General features: G+C 53.4%; 6 protein-coding genes across 6 annotated transcripts; 4 read left to right on the forward strand and 2 right to left on the reverse strand.

The window, feature by feature from the left end:
* Window positions 1-1,091: 1,091 nt before the first annotated feature.
* MFIFM68171_08149 (uncharacterized protein) lies at window positions 1,092-1,565 on the forward strand (the record flags this gene model as incomplete). The annotated part of the gene is made up of 1 exon (XM_071063569.1): window positions 1,092-1,565. One exon carries the CDS (start codon window positions 1,092-1,094, stop codon window positions 1,563-1,565), a length of 474 nt encoding a protein of 157 aa, XP_070919670.1.
* A 500-nt stretch (window positions 1,566-2,065) lies between these two features.
* On the reverse strand, window positions 2,066-2,752 carry MFIFM68171_08150 (uncharacterized protein; the record flags this gene model as incomplete). Its single annotated transcript, XM_071063570.1, has 1 exon — window positions 2,066-2,752. One exon carries the CDS (start codon window positions 2,750-2,752, stop codon window positions 2,066-2,068), a length of 687 nt encoding a protein of 228 aa, XP_070919671.1.
* A 1,208-nt stretch (window positions 2,753-3,960) lies between these two features.
* MFIFM68171_08151 (uncharacterized protein) lies at window positions 3,961-4,974 on the reverse strand (the record flags this gene model as incomplete). The annotated part of the gene is made up of 3 exons (XM_071063571.1): window positions 3,961-4,341; window positions 4,396-4,816; window positions 4,883-4,974. The coding sequence occupies 3 exons, from the start codon at window positions 4,972-4,974 to the stop codon at window positions 3,961-3,963; spliced, it is 894 nt and encodes a 297-aa protein (XP_070919672.1).
* Window positions 4,975-14,348: 9,374 nt separating this feature from the next.
* MFIFM68171_08152 (uncharacterized protein) lies at window positions 14,349-15,904 on the forward strand (the record flags this gene model as incomplete). The annotated part of the gene is made up of 3 exons (XM_071063572.1): window positions 14,349-14,843; window positions 14,905-15,356; window positions 15,427-15,904. The coding sequence occupies 3 exons, from the start codon at window positions 14,349-14,351 to the stop codon at window positions 15,902-15,904; spliced, it is 1,425 nt and encodes a 474-aa protein (XP_070919673.1).
* A 13-nt stretch (window positions 15,905-15,917) lies between these two features.
* MFIFM68171_08153 (uncharacterized protein) lies at window positions 15,918-16,151 on the forward strand (the record flags this gene model as incomplete). The annotated part of the gene is made up of 1 exon (XM_071063573.1): window positions 15,918-16,151. The coding sequence occupies one exon, from the start codon at window positions 15,918-15,920 to the stop codon at window positions 16,149-16,151; it is 234 nt and encodes a 77-aa protein (XP_070919674.1).
* Window positions 16,152-17,908: 1,757 nt separating this feature from the next.
* MFIFM68171_08154 (uncharacterized protein) lies at window positions 17,909-19,045 on the forward strand (the record flags this gene model as incomplete). The annotated part of the gene is made up of 1 exon (XM_071063574.1): window positions 17,909-19,045. The coding sequence occupies one exon, from the start codon at window positions 17,909-17,911 to the stop codon at window positions 19,043-19,045; it is 1,137 nt and encodes a 378-aa protein (XP_070919675.1).
* Window positions 19,046-21,926: the final 2,881 nt, after the last annotated feature.

Genomic DNA, 21,926 nt, shown 5'->3' on the forward strand with positions numbered 1-21,926 from the left:
CAGCCTCCTCGAATCAACCAAGACAGCCACGTCTTTTATCACCCCTTTAGAACCAACGATTGGGGAGATGGAAACATAGCTTCCCAATGCATGCGCCACTGACAACAAAGCCTAGAAGGCCAAAACGCCGTATCTGAACATAACGACATAACACACTAGCTCTCTCGAGGGATTTACCGCCGTCCACTACTCCACTACAGAGTCATCCACAAAGGACGCCAGGGCCGTAACTGCGCTGAAATGGCCCCCAACCATGATGTCCAAGCAGGGATGGGCCTGATTCCTAGTTTTGATCAATAGCTATAGTACAACGGAGATGTAATTCGGTTCGAGAAAGTGTGATTGCGGGACTTAAATACGGAGTACGAAGAGGATGGATCCGAGCTAAAATCCTTCGTGGCTTTTATCGTCCTCCTTCAACTGCGCGACGCAACTTTCAGCCGAGAAGTGGATCTGGACCCTTTCAAAAGAATGGCATTGCAAATCTGGACGACAGAGTCCGACTCGAAAACTTCCCCTGAGGCGGTTTACTGAGATAACTTCGGCGACGGCAGCGTCTGGTTCGTTGCGACGGCGGCCATCAAGCAGAAATGCGACGTTAATTAGGTACACAACGATACAGGAAACCGATTCCTGACGGCCGGGGACACTGCTGCCTACCTGCTTACCAACGAACCTACTTAAATTCGATAGTTTGTGTGGATTGAGTACGAGATTAGCTGAAAGCACCCAAAATGCCCCCGCCGGAGTCGTATCCATTTCACCCCACCAACGGCACAGCAACGAAGCGAAATGTGTGTAAGGCTGACAGTGACCAAGAAAGGAAAGTCGAAGAACCAACAGAGACTAAACTTTGAGTCACCAACGACATCCTCAGCGGTCGGGATCCGGGGTTATTAGTTGTCTGCATTATCATGGACAAGGGAGTTTGCCAACGATATGTAAACGTCGATCACAACTATAAGAACGGCTGCTCAATAGCCTCTGCACGATGCCAGTATGAAACACTTTTCATCACTTCTTATCAAGCAATCATCAAATCCGAAGAAGAAGAGGGAAAAAAAATTCAAGTCTTTCACCCCCTTCACGAAATGAAGCTCTTATCTGTCTTCGCAGCAGCCCTCGCCTCTACGGCGGCTGCAGCCCCGACCGCCCCAATCTCCAGTGGTGCCGAGCACAACCTTCTCGCGCCGAGGGCCGGCTTCTGCTGGGCAAACAGCATCAATGCGGCAACCACAGCAACGTCTCCTCTCGTCACGGACTGCCAGACGCTGTCCCAGTCCAACCTCGCCGGGCCCTGGACTCCGTCCGAAGACAACAACTACTCCTTCGACCTCCAAAGTGGGACTTGCGGCTTCAAAGGCGTGTTCAACCCCAATAGCGGTAGCATGGCGGCCAGCGACGTGGCCATCGGGCCGGCCCTCGTCAGCCTCGCGATAGACCACGCCATTGAGTACATGGCTGTGGACGGCAAGGTTGCGGCAAACGGTGCGTTCGGCTGCATGATTGCTGGCCCACAGACTAAGACAGGCTGGACGAATTGGGAGATTTACACGGTCGAGTAGGATATGGCATGGGACTCGGTGATTGTGTTTAAGATTTAGTTAATTACCTAATTACCCAAACTTGGTAATCCAGTCGGATGGGACCCCTAAAGAATTAATTTACCACGTTAGTTTCATCCGGCTGATTGCATCCCTCCGTATTCTTATGTGTCTTGGACGCAGATGTTTCAATATCTACATGGTACAGACGGCTGCTGGAATGCTGGCCCGCTTCTCTCCGTGCGGGCCCTGACCACTGAAGCTCCTGCAGGGCTGATGGTGGTTGTACTGTACATGCCTCGATTGTTCTGGTAATTGCTGCCATCATTTGCTGCACGGCGCTACGTCGTTGTTGAGTCGTTCCTTTTAGTTACGTCGCATGGTAGAGAAGCCAGTTGTAATAAGTGATGCACCATTAAACCCAGAGCTAGTAGTCGACGCAGGAACAAATTAACAAACGCTATCTTTAAGTAGTATTACCCATGCCGCAGCCGTCCACATACAACAACATCCCCTCCACCTCAAGCCCTGAAACTCTCAGACCGATTCAGCACCCCGACCAACGTCAGCATCACCACAATCTCATCCACCCCTTCTTCCCCCTGCCCAGCCACCACCAACACCCCATCCCTCGCACGCGCGCCATCCCCCACGAACCTCGCGATTTCCACCTTCTTCCCATCCATCGCGCGATACAGCTTGCACAGCCTCCGCCCATCCACCACGTCCCAAAAGTACGGCACGCTGTCCTTGACAAACTCGTCGGCCCTCGTCGCGACGCCCGCAGGGCGCAGCTGGATGTCGTGTCCCGAGTGCGGCGAGCCGACGGGGAACTTGATCGTCCACTTCCCCAGCGACCAGAGCGGGTTGGACAGCTCCGCGACTGCCGTATTGCTGGAGCGGGAGCCGGAGCCGGGTTTGGTGGCGGTCCATGTGCGGGACATGCGGTTGGGGCGCGTGAGTTGGAGGGTGATCAGTGAGGCGGTGGAGGCGCTACGATTAGTAGATTTGGCTGCTTCCAGGAGGGGGGCGGTTGTGAGGTTTGGGGAAAGGAGGGCGGCGACGGCGGCGGTGACGTCGGTCATGGTCAGGGTGAGGGTGAATTCTGTGCCCTCGTGGATGTAGATTGCTTTGGTCGCGTGGAATGGGGTGGTCTCGTCGACCGGGAAGGATGCCGCTACGTCCTTTTTGGAGAAAATGGTAGGCATTTTGGGGCAGGGTTTTTGTGAATGTGAAGGCCGCAATAGAGTAATATGTGATCAAGAACAGGGGAGTCTTCAATTCGGGGGTGATTAGGAGGTGGCTGTCATTAAGTTTATTTTCATTCTCCGTTAGTCGCTCTTTGCAGTCTTTTGCACATGAGCGACAGGAACCGTCCATCACGTCACTACAGAAACACTAGCCACTTATGAGCGTCCTCCAGGTTACATCCGCACCAGGGGTGGTATTATGTATTAGTGGCTTAGAAAAAGAGTAGCCCCGGCCACATGTCGTATTTTCAGATTGCTTAAGGTACCTACGTATCACCAAGTGATCTTGAGATCAAGACTCGCTGGCATCCACCCACTCACGACGATATACTAGCTAGTCCTCCTCGCCACCACCCTCGCGGCAATCACCAACCACGCCGTATGCAACGAGTTCATTCTCGGCGAAGCAATCGACAGCTACTCGGCCTCGCAATCCACCGGCTCACTGTCGTGGCTGTCCGAAATCCTCTCCACCAATGCAGCCCATCTCGAGAACGGCAAGGCCCTCTCCATCGAAGGCTTCCGTGGACTAGGAAGAAAAATGAAGGTTGATCGCTGGTCTACAGGGTTATCTAATTATATCCTAGGTCCATTGGGAGTTCCTATTGAATCAGCTGCTACACATACGACAATACGAAGAAGGATACCGGCATAGCGGTTAGAAACGCGTCAAATACTGCAATCTGAAGATTGTGAGCTGATTTTATGATAGAGTAGATATCACTCTCACTCTCCCCGTCAAGATCCTGCCGTGGTGGTTGTTGTCCTGGAAGAGGGCATCCCCAAGACAGCCAGAAAGTCTCTGGAACGCCCACAACTAATGAAAATGCGGCTACCGTTGTGGTGTGGCCTAGTGTTTGTCCTCAAGGTTTATTGCACGAGTTACTCCGCTATTATGGCTGCTGAGGGTATTCAAGCACAGCGGGATTCACTCATTGTCATTCGTTTACACTATCATATATGTGATTGGTGGTCAAAGAGTTCAAATTGATTGCACCCGGCTTAGATGAATTGGCGCACGTAGGTATGCCATGAATGACTGTGTACTAAAGCCCATCAAAGTCGATCGGACAACTTCCTACAAGGTAGCCGCATTTCCCCCGATTAGAGCTCCATCGCCCCATAAGGACCCTCGACAACACCACCTCTTGTCTCTCTATCACCATTTATCCACCAATCGAGTCAAAGTACGAGGTCATTGCCCCTTGTTGCGCTAGCACATCGTACTGGGTATTGTAGTAAGCCGTGTCAGCCTCCTCTCCCTGACCAGTCGGGCTGATGACAACCCGCTCCTTTGGCTCTAGCTCGACGGTGTAGCTGCTCTTGTACAGAGCTGGCCCGACTGTCGGATATGTCTCGTTCGATTTGACATCGAAGTGAAAGCCTGGCTCATCGACTTTGTAAGCACCTGGGAACTTTTCTCCCTTAGGAGTCGCGTCGCCATTCCCGGTGATCTTGAAGTTGAAGCAGGTGAGGTAGAACTGCGGACCGATTGGGGACCATTCGAACCCGGGTGTTGTTGAGACAGCAAAGTGAAGGGCGATTATCTGCTCTCAGTAAACATCTGACAGCAAAATGTGAATTGTTACGGCTAAGCTTACCTCCTGGCGGATAACATAGTTGCCAGGCTTGATGTCAGCCGGAATGGTGGCGGTCCAGGTTCCGTTCGTCTCGTCCATCAGCTTAACCGTACCCCAAACACCGTTATCGTCAATGGTGTCCTCGGCGAACTTGACGAACTCGAGTTGGTTGACGTCCACGTCACTGATGTTGCCTTCGTAAGGAGCCATCCATGCTGTGATTGGACCCTTGTGGCTGTACAGCCACCGTGACCAATGGAACGTGATGTTGCTACCGGCACGGACTTCCGCGATAGCGCCGGGTGCAGGGCTATGAACTTTAGCACAGGCAATGTCGGCACTATTCATGTCGAATATGGGACCGACATCCCCACCACCGAAGGCAATACGGGCTGGGGCGGGCTCGATGCGAGGGTCAATGTAAACATCCCAGCCTGGGTATCTGGACAATAAGCCGGTGTGAGGAGGCATGAAGCTTGGAAATTATTGCGTGGGTAAAAGAGCTCACATGGTGTTGTCAGCAGTGACTCGGTAGACGTAGCCGTGGGCTAGAGCCTGCGTCGCAAACCCTAGCGCCAGCACCGTTGGAACTGTCTTCATCACGAACTATGTCTCAGCGTGGTTCGTGTTCCCTGAAAAATGGAACGTTAAAAGCGGCGGCAGAACCAAGCTTTGTGTTGTAGCGCTTGGCCGTAAATAAGCTTCGGGCACTTTCGCAAGACTTCCCTTTTATGTTAGCACCGCGAGCAGCAGAAGTCAGTTACTCGTACACCTGATCCGCCCATATTAGCCGGAGCATTCAGAAATTTGACTTCGTCATCTGTATATATCGTTGATGAGTTGAGTACAGTAATCTTGACTCGCTGAATGGCTGATTTGCGGAACTGATATGCTGAGATCCGTAGCACGCTGTTGATATCGGGACCTTCCCCGCATTCCTGGTCGCAGTCGGCAGGATCCACGCGTTCCCAATCTCACTCGGCAAGAGATGTCGGTAATGTCAAGTATGCATTGGTATCCAATTGTTCGGACGTCACTTTAGCCTATTCTGCCGTGGAGAATCGTACTGGGAGAAGGGGTGTCAATATTACAACCATCACCTTGTCTGCCTCGGTCTCCGTCCTTCCGTCGCTTTGGCAATAGGAGAATTGACAACAGATTCTAGGAGCTAGATATCATGTCGTCAACTCTGGTTTGGTATGGTGTCCAAAGGCAGACGTACTAGTTGTGAGGGCAACAATAGAAACCTCCCCCTTCTTCTTGCTAGGGTTTAATCTATCCTAGCAAGGTATCAAATGGGCTGGAGCCCACCTTCCGGCCGACCGGACCGATCCGAACGGTGCTCAAGATGATTACAGCCACCAAGTCACAAACAGAAGACCGTGGTGAAAGTGGACTACCACTGCTATTGTGAATCACAATCGGACTGGAGTAATAATTAGCACCACAATGTACTACTCGTAGTAGAATATTACGACGGTTTAGACACGTGCGAGAACGTTTTGCTTGACAGCTGGGTCTTAAATACGGCCAGAATTTGATACTGAAACTCTTATTGTGCAGAGGAGCATACACGGTTCCGGTGCTGGGGTGATGCAAAAAACATACATCTACACCTGCATGCCTTACCGACCGAAACAAGGGTTTGGGAAAAGACAACAAGACACTGGACGGATGAGGTTACCGTAGGCAACCACAACAGTAGATTGCTACAGCCTAAACAGGGTCAAAACAACATGTACAGATAGAGCTTCCTCGGGCTAGAGTGAAGTACCTTGCGTGCAATAGAAGCCACGAATTGGGCGAGGAACAAGCGTGGAAAAAAAAAAAATCGAATTGGATGTCTCGTCAAAACACGACGGCCAGGGTTGCCCCACGTATTCATAGAGCACCGGCCTAAGCTCGGGCACCGGACGTCCCAGTCTTGGGGGAAGAAGGCCCCTTGACAGGACTGTCTTTGCCACCTAATAGATACACATCTCGACATTTCAAGAGGAGCCGAAGGTATCAATGAGATTCTGATACCCATTTTCGGGCTGGGCCTCCAAGACCTTGAGCGATACTGTCTCGAGTCTGGTGAATCAAGACGGCTGCTTATAATAAGTACAAGCGGGTCTCGATGGATGATCGGCCAGAAGCTGATAAAACCAATACGCAAGCGTCGCAGTAACGGCGGCAATTTAGCCGGTAAATCCGCTGGCGCAGTCATCAAGAGGCTGGTTTCGGTCGGCTCATCAAGAGCAGGGAATACCGCCGGCACGTAGAGTACTCCCTGCCCCAGCTCCAGCTCCTCAAGGACCGGGGATATCGAGATGGACAACCCGAAGTCGTATAATCCTAGATTGCTATCGACGTCCTCAGCAAAATGGACCTGCCGGATATCTTCGACGACATCTCGTAGATCCCCATCCATGATTTGGGCGATAATCGCGGAGTAGCATAAACGGCGCAACCAGTCTCCGATGGCGCCCAGGTATCGCTCAGGACTCGTGCTGTCATTGTTGAAGAACCTCAAGTCCTCGAGCACAGGGCATCAGGAGAAAATTTTGGCCACATCGGGCCTGGAAATTTACTGTAGCGACAGCTTTCTGGGCCCCGGAAAGGGCAAGTCCTAGGGTATATAGCAATAAATGCCTCTGATGTGGCCTCTGCAGGAACTTACTTTGCCCCAGTAAAAGCGAGATACGTTGCGTTCGCATGTCATAGTTCCAGGTGGTCCAATTGCGCGAGGGTTCGACGATGGCAAGCACGGGGTGGCCTTCATTTGGAAGACCAGAAGCCAGGAACTTTTGATGGGTTGGATAATGGGGTATGCTGTGAGTTCTCGACGACGTGTTGGCTGCTTCGATAGAAATTTAGCTGCGATATACGACGGGGAGAGCGTTCTCTATAAACAGACAATTAGGCTCAAGATATGGTATTCACCTAAGGTATGACGTCGGAAATTTCAGCTATCGCCATTGCATTCGAAAATTCGCATCTCATTGTGAATACAAACCCGGCAACTGTGATACCACTAGCGAGTTGCAGACTCGTACTTCACTGTAATGTGGAAATCAATGGTGTCTCTAGTGAAGAGCCCCTTCCGGTTAGCTAATATCAAGATTTATCCCAAGACGGTAATACATATGCAAAGTTCACAGCTCGGTTGGTATGTACGTTTGGGTTTTGGGTTTGGTGTACCTATATCGGTTAATCAACTGTCTGCAATTGTCTCTTCCGTCCGAGGGAGTCCAACAGCTAAGACCGAAGGCAAGCGAAAGTGAGTCTGAGACCTCAACTTACCGCATTGTTCCTCATTGGCTTTAATCTAACTCGCCTCTTCCTCACTCATTGTACCTGCTGGTAATTGATATCAGCTCTGGAGCGAGACACTCGTATATCTTTTTACGTGATAGTAACTCTATAATTAACACCCACCTACCTGCTTCCCAGAGACAAGAGTTTAGAAAAATTTGTCAGATAAGTGAAATTAGGTCTCCCTGTCTGTGGCCGTCCGCTGCTTAATTTGTGTAACCTTGGGGAACACAGCTTCTAATCCGACCTGTTAGCAACCAAGACAAGGGTCATGGGGTGACATTGTACAAGATAATCCATCTATCCAGCTACATCCCGAACTACTATCAGTAACGTTACTCTGGAATCGGCCAGGACTTAAGCCGGGCTCAACATCCTACAAAACTGTTACTGCATAAGTACGGTATACCTTAAATTATTCAAAAGCGTTTCTGCTAGGCATTTAATGATGTGGGAAGCGCTAGGCTGGCAATGGAATCTGCAAAGGTAGGGGCTCCTCTTACTGTGACAACAGCCAGTATTACTACTTATCTAGGAGCTGTAGGTAGTGCCCCAACTCGTGTAACAATCATCGTTTACCTTGATGAGCCGCTTTTCCTTTGGCACCTGACCAATCTTATAATACAGAGGGTTATCTTCGACTCTTCAGCTTCCTCCAGCAAGTGCTAACCAATCCCGGCCTTCCTTGGCCTGTCCCGCCCGACTAACGGCAATCCAATTCAGCTCCTGTAGGCCGTGTAATTAACCCTTCGCCCCAGGTTCAGGGTTGGTGGCATCAGAGCCATGTGAGCCACCACAGGATCGAGCGCAGGTTGCTTCCCCGCCATCCGCTTCCACGCAGGCCTTGCGTCGAGAATCCCCCTAATCCCCCTTTTCTTCCGTATCTTTAAATTCGTACCATTCAATAATATCTACTAGCAGCGTGACTCTCGTTATATTTACTCGCTCATCACACTTTGGAAAGGGACACTGCTACATATATAGACAGGACACACAATTCTACAGCTCTTTCTGTGCTTGCTAAGAATTCGATTAAGAGCTCTCTTTACGTACAAATTGTTTCCCTCTTATCAGACGGAGCGCCATCCGCACATGTTGTTTTGACCTTGTTTAGGATACAGGGACCTGATTTGCTGAGATGCCACCCGATCTTGTCTATCTTATCTTGTCCATCTTGTCCGTTCGGCTGCAGGCCGTCTTTGCTCTCCCTGTGTTTCATGGGTATGTAGATGGAGATGTGTCTTCTGCGCTGTTCTAATAGCAAGGTAGCTTTCAACAACGTGGCCATAGGATATTTAGAAATGTATAACCCCATATTCGCCAAACATAACACCCAAGGAAAACGAGTAACCGAAATATAAAATTGAACATCAACAAACTCTTGTCGGGGGACGTTCGGTAAAGTGAAGGGGAGGTGCGCCTCAGTACTTTGATGCGACGCAATAGTCGCTCTGTTTTAGCTTGTACGGATGTGCCACGGGGCAAACCACGACTTGGCTCAGACCCGGTAGCTTAAAGGTTATCCCATTCTCAACACCATCCTAAGATCAACGCATTGATCAAGCTGATTCAAGAAGCTACCTCTGTCATACACATAGAACTCCAACCGCCAACGCACGTACCTATTATTGCAGCAACCCAACCCCGCACATCACCTGATACGCCCGAACCCTATGTAGGTAGACAACATCACAATGGCTAACCTAGCCCAGTCCGACGCCTCAACATCCGGGTCTGAGCCGACGGTACCGCCAAACTAGGAGTTCCCGCTTGGCCCCGGCGGCGGCTGAGTTTGACGACACCGAGGAAGAGCACGAGATTCAGATTACCCGTGACATCATGAGCGATGGCGTCTGGCAGGAGACCGAGCGCATGCTGGGGCGGCCGCCGCCTGCCCTAGAGAGAACTGGCGGGCTCGCGCAGGCGGTTGGGGGGGCTAACTGCCGGTGCAGGAGAAGAAGCAGCAGAGGAGGAGAACCGTGTTCCGGATGGCGCTGGTGGCTGTCACGCTGGTTCTTGGGCGGCACATCATCAAGGCGTGGCAGGGGTGAGAACTTGATAGGTAGGTAGGTACTACTATAGTTTTGAGGGGTTCGGGATGCCTGATCTGAAGGGTTGGCTTGTACTTGAATATTGGTCTAGTAATTCAATAGGTACTGTGTCATGGCATACACTCAAGGTACCTAAGCAGCTAAACCCCGTTATTCGGGTTGTAGTCGCAGTTTGCCGTTAATGTCTCTCACCGGGAAGCTAGGAGCTGCTAGTTTAAATCAAGGTACGCTCTATTAGGATACCGATATGGTCCACTAGGTCACTTCTATTTCCCGGTCTTTTGGCAAGGCCGGGGGGATGCAAAGCCACAGACCCAATTCATGCCATTTGAGCCGCATTTATCAACATCTCCGCATCTGACTCCGGCTGATACAAGACATGAATTGCAGCCGCGCACGTCGATTCCCTCGGCAGGAAGCGTGTTTCCGGGCTTCAGGTAATCGAACAAAGTAGTCTTCTCCGAAGAGCGTCCTAAAAGGATCAGTCGGGGAATGTCCTTGAGCTTCTGCATTCATGCAGGAGTCTTGGCATCTCCGCAAACCTCTTTAACTGGAAATTCCAAGTCAAGTTTGTCGGCGGCTTAACATACTTGAGTTCTTCACCGTTCCCGTCCGCTCAGTGAGTCGGCCAATTCTCTCACGGATATTATGCGTTAGCAAAGCGCTCTGTACGTCCAGCAGGAGCTTGAGACGAGTTCAGGTGGCAGGGGTAACAAGATGGATCCAGCGACAGGGGCCAGCCCGCGCCTTCATGGTGTCACAGCCCTGCAAGCTGTGAGGGTCTCAATCCTGCCGAACAAAACACAGCGCATGGTCTGCGAGGCAAACAGCGGCGTTGGATGAGATTTGGCCAGTTCATCTTGCAATTTTCGATGAGCAAACGGACCACCCCCAAAGACCCAGCAAGTGCGGCCTCGGCGTGGCGGGCCGCGATCGGCGGGCATGGCCGTCAGCCGGTGATAACGCCATTGATCGGCAGACGCCCTACCGGGTTGAGGGGTTGTTAACGATCGCAACAGGAGGGCTTCTTGTTCTCTTGCTGCGATATTTTCTGCGACCATCAGGATAACCGCGTGCGTCATGAAGCAGTGCATGTGGGTAGGGATCTGCTGCGTACCTCAGCATATTGTAAATTTTTGTAGTCCATTCTCATCGTCCTCAAGTTTATCACGTGTGTCAACATTTCCTCCGTCTCCAGCGACGCGCGTGATCACCACGGAACACCATCGTCTTTTGAGCTGCGGTGCGGAGGTCTTTCGGTCTTGCATTCCTCAACCTCAGGGATGAATGCCCTGCCTGTTGCGGATGACAGCCACCTGCCGACTTGGCCAATCGACCCCATGCCTTCCCCGCAATTGGGGCACTCGTTTAGCGGCCGTTACGGCTGCCAAGTTTCTTTTCCTTTCAACGCTTTCCGACGCGGCGCCCGGCCAGGTTCGGCGCCACCGTTACTGTGGCGTTTTTAGTTTGGTCAGGGTGGCAGACGATCAAGTGGAATCGGAAGTCGAACCAAGCAAATGCCTCGCTACGATACTGGTCAGATCCGCTTCCCCACCGTGCGGTTTATGAGTGGTTGCTGACATGGCGCAGGCCACGAGGCCCGCTGATGACAAGACAGAAAAGGCCAATTGCCGTTTCTACAGAGAGACAAAGTCTCACGAAATCTCTCTCAGGGGCGTTCGCGTCATTGGACCACTCCGTAAGGAACTTTCATTTATTTCACCGACGAAGCGACGACAGCGACCAGAAGACCCGAGGGACTGGAACAAAGGCTTGTGATTCTAGACGCCGGAAATCTCAAGCGCACGTGAGAACCGTCGCTTTGTGTTACCCATAATGGATTGGGGCCGACACGTTACTATAGCTGCCGCGCGGTCCGGCCAACGAATCGCAGGCTCCGTGTAGCACACCTTGAAGTCGGTTTCGGGCCGATCCCTCGACAAGCTTCGTTTGACAGGCTCGACAGACAGAAGGAGCGCGTTCGTTGGCTCTTGGGTTTGCCAGTCAGCAGTGCGTGTAGGCTCCTGTGAGGTATGGACGAAAAGTGGCATCAGACCAACGAAACGGCCCGGTTGCGATGGATGCGACCTGTGGCCGGCCCCTTCGAATTCGCTTGTGACCTTGGACAAAAGCGCGCCACGAGGTTTCCTCGACCTCGTTGGCCGCCGAGACAGAGGGGTAATCTGAAGGTTTAATTGCGCTGTTGTGCTGCACAAGATCCGTACGCAAAACGAGAATCTAATCTCTAAAGGGCCAAAACGCTGCGCAGCCCAGCGATTCGAGTCGCCAAAATCAGGGGTTTTTGCAGCCGCGGATGCTGAGATAGAGTGGCACCCAAACCCTTTCGCGGGGCGTCCGCAGGCGTATGCGCAGTACATCAAAGATGGAGCTGCCCTAAACCCAAAGTCAACAGCGGGGAAGCGGGCAGACCGCATCGCAACACGCCCTGCCCGGGAGGGCACCATGGGGTGCGGGCGCATGATCAGCTGAGCTAGCAGCGGACACTGGCAACGACTGTAACGCCTGGCGGATGGAGAACCTGGGGAGACTTTTGGAGATACGTTACGTTTGTTAGGGATGGTGAGTCGCCGGATTGAATGGAGGGGGCCGAAGAAGAAAAGAAATGGAACAAAAATCCCCGTGCGGTTCTAGCCAATTGCAAACATTACAAACCGCCATACGCCGCTGATGCCGCAGCCACACATGTCACTGAGCATGGACAGTTGGCGGGGCAGGGGTGAGTGCCCAGAGAGCACCGAGCATCGAGAAACAGTCTGGAACTACACCGGCGGCCCTGCGCTTCGAACAGACCACGCGACGAAAGGGCTGAGAATCGGAAGCGCACGGTGGGCACGGCTATGCGGGAAAGTTCTCTTCGATCCCCAGGCCGACCAAGCGGTCGGGATTATATGGGGCCCCGATTTAGCGGAGGAAGCTACAAAAGGGGAAAGGTAACGAGGAAAGTCCCAGAAAAGGACCGTTTCCAGCCGGCGAAACCCTGCCTTCGCAAGTTAATTCAGCAGAACCTAAGCATCTGCCCCGCCTAACGAGAACGAAAGGTGGTCAGTCGGCGGCGACGGCCTGTGGCTGTTTAACTTTCTGGGCAAACGACTCGCCACGCTCGCGGACCATGGGTGGGTCAACTGACTGACTGGAGGAGAGCCAAGATCAATGCTCTCCGCCAAAATAGGGCCGCGCCAATGGCCGAGCTTGTGTCGTCGGTGGCGTGAGAGCCCCAGCAAAAGAAAGTCCTTGGTGTGTCGTGCATGCCCCGGCGATAACAAAAAAAGCTCTGTGGCTGCCACGAATGCGCCAAAACACCCGCTTGTGGGGAGTGATCCGCGACATCCTCTAACGACCGAGACACGGGAGCGGATGACGAAAAAAGAAGAATGGAGAAGCGCCAGATGCACTAAAATACCATGTAATTAGTGGGGACATCGGATGCGGCGAACGGCAGCAACGCACAGCGAACGGCAAAGTTTGTAGCTAGTTAAGTGATCGTTGGCCTGTTCCGACCAGATTGTTCTGAGCGCAGCACCGTATCACTGGCTTGCGTTGATGGTTTGCAGCATTCCTCTCTCACACTCAATTTTCTTTCCTCCTTTTGTTCGCAGCGCCGGATTAGGCCCCGTTGGCCGCGCCGTGACCATCTGGGTCCTCGGCAGCCCCGGCCATATTAGCACAAGTTCCGTATTGTACCGTAATTTACGATTCTGTTGGCGGCAGCAGCGAACACCAACAGGCCGCTTCCCGCTTACATCCGTCGTCGTGTGCAACCCTCCAACATGCGAGGAAAACGGCCAGCGAATCGAAGTCGGATCTCGGGATGGCAAGCCAGAAATGCACCATTCCGGACCGACTCGGCCAATTTACTATGTGTATGCGATGTCGAGCCATGCTTTTCCTTGGTGACCACCTCGATGCGGTCTTGGAGAAGCGGCGACTGTTACCTAACACTGCAGCGTAGGCCGTTCCAAGTGGACCTGGAACGCTCATGGACGGAGAAGGGACAGTGCAACGGGGGGGGCTAGTGCCCTCGGGCGCGCCCGGGGGTTCGGTAGGAACGAGTTTGGAAGAGCAGAACGCTGCCTGGGGGCGGCCTGGGCGGCCTGGGCGTCTCCGGGCGTTGCAACGAGCCGGGGGGGTGCCGCGGATTCTCGGCGGTATTCTGCATGGGTTCCCATCCCCCCCGCGGGGCCATGGGTCCCCGCAAGAATCCCAATGCACCTCCAATGCACTCGATCCGGCGGGACAGCGGCGAAATACCCCAAGCACGCCCCTTGCCAAGTCGGACGTATCGACCTTCCCCCCAAACAGGGGGCCCAGCGCTGCGCCGTTCCTGAGTGGTCGGCATGCGCTAACACGCAACTTGCCAAAACCTGGAACACTCGAAAAAAACAGATGTAACCGTTGTTCTCCAGGAAGGTGCCACTTCCTTCACCACGTTCTTTTCAGATCCGCTTTCGCTCTTTTAATTTAGCCTCTCGCCCTTTCTTTTCCCCGTCCCATTCCGTCCCTCGTTTCCTTCTCTTCTTCTCTTCAACCCACCTCCAGGGCATCCCATCGACGAGACTAGAGAGATCGGCATCGTCAGCACCGAGAGCAGACAAGACGGTTTCCACCATGTCGTCAACCGAGAAGGAGGCCGGCGCCCCTGGCGCGGCCCACATCGCCGGTCTAGCGACGACCCGGGATGTTGAACGCATCGAGGCGCCTGTTACCTGGAAAGCCTACTTGATCTGCGCCTTTGCCTCGTTCGGTGGTATCTTCTTCGGCTACGACTCTGGTTACATCAACGGTGTCCTGGGCTCCAGGATCTTCATCGAGGCCGTCGAGGGCGTCGGTGCCGAGGCTGTTGCCGAACACAACTCCTCGCTCATCGTCTCTATCCTATCCTGCGGCACCTTCTTCGGCGCCCTCATCGCTGGTGATGTCGCCGACTTCATCGGCCGCAAGTGGACCGTTATCTACGGCTGCTTAATTTACGTCGCCGGTTGTGTCGTCCAGATGTTCACGGGTATGGGCCACCCGCTCGGGCCCATCGTTGCTGGCCGTCTCATTGCCGGTATCGGTGTCGGCTTCGAGTCTGCCATTGTCATCTTGTACATGTCCGAGATTGTGAGTGGAAAATCCCGGCTGGCCCTCGATTGGTTTTATCAGTGCTAACCCCGCCTTCAAGTGTCCCCGCAAGGTTCGTGGCGCGCTGGTCGCGGGTTACCAATTCTGCATCACCATCGGTCTCATGCTTGCGGCTTGCGTCGTCTACGCCACGCAAGGGAGAACCGACACCGGCTCTTACCGCATCCCGATCGCCATTCAGTTCCTCTGGGCCATCATCCTGGCGGGCGGTCTTCTGTTCCTTCCCGACTCCCCCCGTTACTTCGTGAAGAGGGGCAACCTGGATGCTGCCACCGATGCCCTCTCCCGCCTCCGCGGCCAGCCCCGCGAGTCTGAATACATCCAGGTTGAACTGGCCGAGATCGTCGCCAACGAAGAGTACGAGCGGCAGCTCATCCCCTCGACGACGTGGTTCGGTAGCTGGGCCAACTGCTTCAAGGGCTCCGTCTTCAAGGCCAACTCGAACTTGCGCAAGACCATCCTCGGCACCTCTCTGCAGATGATGCAGCAATGGTGAGCACATTTGGAACCCCCTCAATCAGGCGTGCTCCTGGCTCCCTTGTACTGACTGTCTCGCCTCCAGGACTGGTGTTAACTTTATCTTCTACTTCTCAACTTCTTTCCTTCAGTCGACTGGCGCCATTGATGATGAATTTCTAATCTCAATGGTATTCACCATTATCAACGTCTTGTCGACGCCCATTTCTTTCTGGACTGTGGAGAGGTTCGGCCGGCGCACAATTCTTTTCTGGGGCGCTCTGGGCATGCTCATCTGCCAGTTCCTCGTCGCCATCATCGGTGTCACGGTCGGTTTCAACCATACCCACACCGACCCTGCCAACCCCGAATTGAGCATTGCCAACAACGTCTCGGCCGTCAACGCCCAGATCGCCTTTATTGCGATTTTCATCTTCTTCTTCGCGTCAACATGGGGTCCTGGCGCGTGGATCGTGATTGGTGAGATCTTCCCGCTGCCGATCCGCTCGCGTCGGTCTGTCGACGGCATCCAATTGGCTGTGGAACACTATCATCGCCGTCATCACACCGTACATGGTCGGTGAGTCTCGCGGCAACATGAAGTCATCCGTCTTCTTCGTCTGGGGAGGCCTCTGCACGTGCGCCTTTGTCTACACGTACTTCCTGGTTCCCGAGACCAAGGGCCTGTCGCTTGAGCAGGTTGACAAGATGATGGAGGAGACAACGCCGCGCACCTCGGCCAAGTGGAAGCCCACCACGACCTTTGCCGCTACTGTCGCCGCCGATGATGGTTACAACCTTGAGAAGGCGGGCACCGACAATGCGGTCTAGGCTGGGCGCGGGGCTTTCTGAGCTTGCACTTGCTCGCTGTGCCCGCTGTCCCCGACGTTCTTGTACTGGTAAACTTATACCCCGCACGATGGAATGTGCAAACGATAAAACTACAGACTACGGCTTGACGAAGGCAACGAGTGTCGGTTCGGATGACTTACGGTGGAGGCGGGCTGCTGTTGTTTCTGTTGTTAGTTTGTAGCGGGAGGTATTGTTTAGAGGAATGATGCCATCAGACTTTCCTTTCTCAGGCACTCCAGCTAACTCTGTAAATAATTCCTAATTCTCAATCCCGAGCAAGAATCTCTTAAAAGGAGTTATCACCCCACTTCTTTCTTCCCCACATTTCTGCCTACAATCGGCGACGTGCCGAGGGTTTGGAATCTCTGTTGTGCAGCGGAGCCCCTAGAAGGGCGGGGCGTGCAGAATCCGCAAATGTCTCAGGACGAACGAGAATACCTCCAGGGCCTTCGTGGGCGGGCGGCCAGGCACAAGCAATCAAAAGGCACCACACGCCTGCCCTTGTCCGATCGTACGCTGATCAACAACCGGCTGCGGAACTGCCGGTGACTCGCGCCAGAGTCGGGAGCTGGGCCAACAGCCGCCGACGATCATTCGACCCTAAGCCCGAATGAATTTTGGGACGGCTCATGTCGGACAAGTAGAAATTCGGCAAATTTTCAGGTTGTTCAAAATGCCCGGCGCGAAATGCCCGATGCGAGATGAGTAAAGGGGGGGGAAAACGGGGGAAGTCATCAATCCCCAACAAGCCTGGCCCGTGCTTCTGGTTTCCCCTGCCAGAAATTGCATGTGACTCAAACCCCAGCCAAGCCACACGGAAACAAAAGAAGAAAGAAAAGAACGAAACAATCCGGGGAGCGAAGAAAAAATAACCAAGTAATGCTTGTCTGGTCTGCTACAAAAAAAGCCGCGCGCAGCCACCTCCACAATTCCTCAGCCAGTCCGCATTCGGCAAGCCAGGCCAATTGCGACGAAGAATTGAACTGCCGGGTCGCGTCTGTCGCGTGTCGCGTGTGCACCTTGCTCGTATAATTACCGCGCCATCGCCTCTCGGCAATCCGGTCGAGCTTCCGTGGTGCCGCGGTGCCGCGAATAGGCATCTCGGGGGACAGCCGCCAGCATGAGGGGAATCTATTTCCCCGACACGGCATTTTGCCCTGCGCCTAGTTCCCCTCTTCAGCTCGTTGCCACCCCATTTACCCCGCACACTGTCGTCAACATGTGGACTTGGGGGATGGGATGGACTGCTGCCACGCGCCCGAGGTTGGATGCTTCGTGTTGCAGAATGGACCAAGGCGGGCCCAATTTGCGGGCGGTTCCTGAGGGTGGATGCAGAGAAAACGACCTATTGGCAAACGTGGCAGCCGGCAGGTGTCCGTCCCTGCACCGATCTGCCGGGCGCCTTCATTATATAGCATCAGACGCACCCATCCGAGCCGCTGGTACCACTGCCCCTCCTCCCGAAGAAAAATTACATTGTATTGCATTGCGAGGGTAGCACAGAGATCGTCCGCGTACCACTCACTCCAGAGCCTCGGACTCGGGACTGCAACCCGCCCGTTCATCTGAGGGCTTCGTCATACCGTACATCAAACCCACGGATCGCCGCCTGTGCCTCACGGTATAAAATAAAGTCGACGGGCCGGATTCCGACCGTCGCACCCGATCCTCGCCGAGAAACATTTAAAAAGTTGTAAAAAAGGAAAGAAAAACAACAGTCAACGCCGTAGCACATAATGCCTCTCCCCGCTGGCGTCTACCGGGCCGATCATGTCGGCTCCTTCCTCCGCCCCAAAGCCATCCTCGCCGCGCGCGAGAAGCTCGACACAAACTCCATCTCGGCAGCTGAGCTGCGGCAACTCGAGGACGAGCACATCGAGTCGGTCGTGCAGAAGCAAATCGACAATGGCCTGCGGAGCGTGACCGACGGCGAGTTCCGGCGCGCCTGGTTCCACATCGACTTCCTGCAGCACCTCGCGGGCGTCGAGCGCCACGGCAGCCTGTCGTCGACCAACGTCACGTCGCACGGCGTGACGCCGCCCAAGCTGGTCGTCGTCGGCAAGCTGGGCCACCCGCGGGCGATCCAGGTCGAGGACTACAAGTTCGTGGAGAAGGCGCGGGCGGGCAAGGCCGGCGTCACCACCAAGGTGTGCATCCCCAGCCCGACCATGGTGCACTTCCGCGGCGGGAGGGACACCATCTCGACCGAGGCGTACCCGACGCTGGACGGCTTCTTCGACGACCTCGTCAAGGTGTACCAGGCCGAGATCGCCGACCTGTACGCGGCCGGCTGCCGGTTCGTGCAGCTCGACGACACCAACCTGGCCTACCTCTGCGACGAGGGCATGCGCGCCGAGGCCGCCAAGCGGCACGGCGAGGACCCGCAGAAGCTGACCAAGCAGTACGCCGCGCTGATCAATGCGGCGATCAGCGAGCGGCCCAAGGACATGGTGATCGGGATCCACCTGTGCCGGGGCAACTTCCGGTCGCAGTGGTTCGCCGAGGGGGGGTACGAGCCCGTGGCCGAGGTGCTGTTCAAGGAGCTGGACGTCGACGTCTACTTCCTCGAGTACGACGATGCGCGGTCGGGCGACTTCTCCCCCCTGCGGCACCTGCCCGAGAACAAGACGGTTGTGCTGGGCGTCATGTCGAGCAAGAAGGCCGAGCTGGACGACAAGGCCGCCGTCATCAAGCGGTTGCACGAGGCGGCAAAGTTCTGCCCGCGCGGCCTGGACCAGCTGTGTCTGTCGCATCAGTGCGGGTTCAGCTCGACGATGGAAGGGAACGACTTGACCGAGGAGCAGCAGTGGGCAAAGGTGCGGTTAGAGGTCGAGATTGCCAAGGAGGTTTGGGGCTCGGATTTGTCGGTGTAAGATGAGGCTCGGCGGTCTTTCAGTTGCGGGATGGGAAGAAGAGGGAGTCCGTTCAACATCGATACCCATCGCATTTTCAACAGCGAACGAGTCGAATACAATATGATGTCTATACGAGCGAGTTAGGTTGGCGGCATTCGGGATGGGTGGGGCCTGGAGTTGAACGGTGGACTTTGGGGCGAGGTCGGAGCCGGTTCGTCTGCTGCAGCATCAGTCGGGTGGGTAGGGTTCTGGTTGATACCGTGACCTCATAGAAGTATGTACATAGTCCGCGCCTTGCTCATAAAACCACGATTTTTCAGTCCTCGACGTTACCTCCTTCAAATTCTGTCATTCCACTGCATGCTTTGATGTTTTAAATCGACCATCCTATCCAGCAGCTCACACCGCCTCGATCGCCTGTAGGAATGCCACGCTTTTGCTCCCTTCCTGAACCTTAGCGATGGGTGTAAGGTATGCGTGGATACCCGAATCCCCGTGGGAACGTCAGGTTTTGAGTCTTCATATGACGCTACTATTGCGTTTGTCAACTCCTCCGCAGGATTTCACACCCATCCTGCTCTAATCATACGTATCCCAAGACGAGAGACCTCCGCAAAAGAGTCCCCCTCATTTGTCAGCACTCTTCTGCGCCCTGCTCAATGTCAACTTCGATCTCACAAGTTCTGAGAATCGTTATATTGCCTATTGGCAAAACGGTGAAAGACTCAGTGGGCCCTCCTGTGCAAGAGACTGTGCACATTGGCTGACGTGCGTGTCCGCCGTTCGGCATGGAGGGGATCGATTGCCATAGTTGCTGCTTTGCTTGGGACTTGGTCCACCCTTTTGGCTTCCCTTTCGTTTTTTGGGATACTTCCTTGATGAAGAGCCGAAAATAAGGGACTGAGGCTGCCATAATGATGACTGCTGGTTCGGCAAACGTCCAGACCACGAGGGGAACAGAATCGTCTGCTTTTATCAGTATTGAATCCAATTACTAAATTTGTCGGGAAAGAATATACCCACGGGTGATGTCTTCTTTAAGGTATTTGCAATTGATAAATGTGATCTTGACTATGGCCAGGACGCCCGAACTAGTTGCCTTAATGTCAATATGGCACATGGTTCAAGTGGAGTGGGCCAAGTTTTGGATGGATCTAGCCTACATTATACCGAGGCTCAGCGTGATTCCCAAGCCAGCCTTTTCAGCTTTTCTCATTTGGAGGTTCCAGATCATGAACCAAGGGACAATCGCGAGCACAAAATCCGTTGCAGCTGACCACACTAAGGTTGAGGGTTAAAGTTAGCGGTGGCAGGGGAATACCAAGGAACTTTTCGACTTGCCGGAAGAAAACATGGTTAACTCCCGTAGGCCGATATTCTTCCCGATACTACAAGCTTCCTCGAGATTCCCATTCCAAATGATGACCCAGAGATATATTGCGGTCCCCCATATGAGAATATTGACAGACACGGCGATTCCCCAGATCAAGGTCGACTGCCAGTGCTTATTGGCTAGCCGTAGGAGGGTGATTGCAACCGAAGTTTTGCTAAGGGCAACGGCTGTGACAGCGAAGAACTCGGATACAGCAACAAGGCGGACCGCGTGCCTGTACGTGGGGCCGGTGTCGTAGATGTGCTGGCCATATCCATGCGCAACGGCAGCCAGAACGAGGAAAAACGACACCAGGAGGAAGCACTGCCTGAAAGTTAAGAGTTTTGCATTTGCAGTTTCCAGGAGACATAGTACCGCCGTGAGACCGATACGTACCAGAGACACGATCAATGCGCAGTCGTCCCAGTCGACAGGCCGTTTGTAGCGGTATTTGCAACGAATCCTGAAGAAGGCCAAGGAAAACGAAAGTATAGTTAAGGTGGGAAACGTCGAAAACATGTATCTGATGGTCGAAGGGAGCGGCATTGTCGCGGTTAATGCAGCAGTCCACGAACAATTGCTCAAAGGCTTCCTGGGGGAAATCACTCGGAAGGGGTCTACTAGCGTAGTCCTCCGAGCTTGTGGTGGTTGACGGAAGGGGTGTTTCGGCTAGCAAGCAACGAAATATGATACATTTTATGGGCAATTTCCAAGGATACTGATGGTTGAGGAGAGGAGAGGACCTAAAGAAACGCGAACTGAGTGTCATGAAACAACTTGTAATGAGACGGAATCCATCTGAACGTCTTGCCTCGTGCCTAACTGGCGAAACAACACGTGAATTGGTAGCGCTAACAGTACACGTGCCCCGTTGGGAATAGTCTAAAGTGGTTACAGCTATTTGTTGTTTGTTGTTCGTTTGGTATTTTTTTTTTCTTTATCAGTTTTGAGCCTACTTGAGATACAGTCACGGGGTCATCAACGAGCCTCTTTTATCCCAGCATCAGACTGCATATTTTAACAGAAAATTAGGACAGCTTGGGTCCCCACATTAGAGGGCGGTTCCCGTTTCGTCTCGCGAATGAATTGATCAGAGCAGCCGCCCTCATAGTAGTACACGGCTGATCACGAGCAGCCACCTTGTCTTCTGTATGGAAGCGGGTGCCTACCTACACAGGGTATCACTTAGTATGGCTTATCTTGAAATTGCAGCATTATGTAGTGTCCTAAACTGAAGAGATTGATTTTGACAAAATTCTGATTTAAATGCAGGGTATTGCGCCGGGAAAGAATTTTACTTTCTGCGTGCATTCAAGTACCTTAACTCAGATAAGTTATGTACAGTGCTTTAGGTAAACAAGGTATCTTACGACTTAGCCACGCACATGTATGAAGAGAATGCGTGGAATATGAAACAATAAGGTCTATGCCTCTGTGAAAAATAATTTTCTAGAGCCAGAGCGACGTCTTATTCCAGGAAATTGCCAACCAATATCGGTGCCGCCCTGAGAACGCCTTGGGTTAAGT

Source organism: Madurella fahalii (genome assembly GCF_045866475.1).
Source record: "Madurella fahalii IFM 68171 DNA, scaffold_4, whole genome shotgun sequence".
Taxonomy (NCBI): Eukaryota; Fungi; Ascomycota; class Sordariomycetes; order Sordariales; genus Madurella; species Madurella fahalii.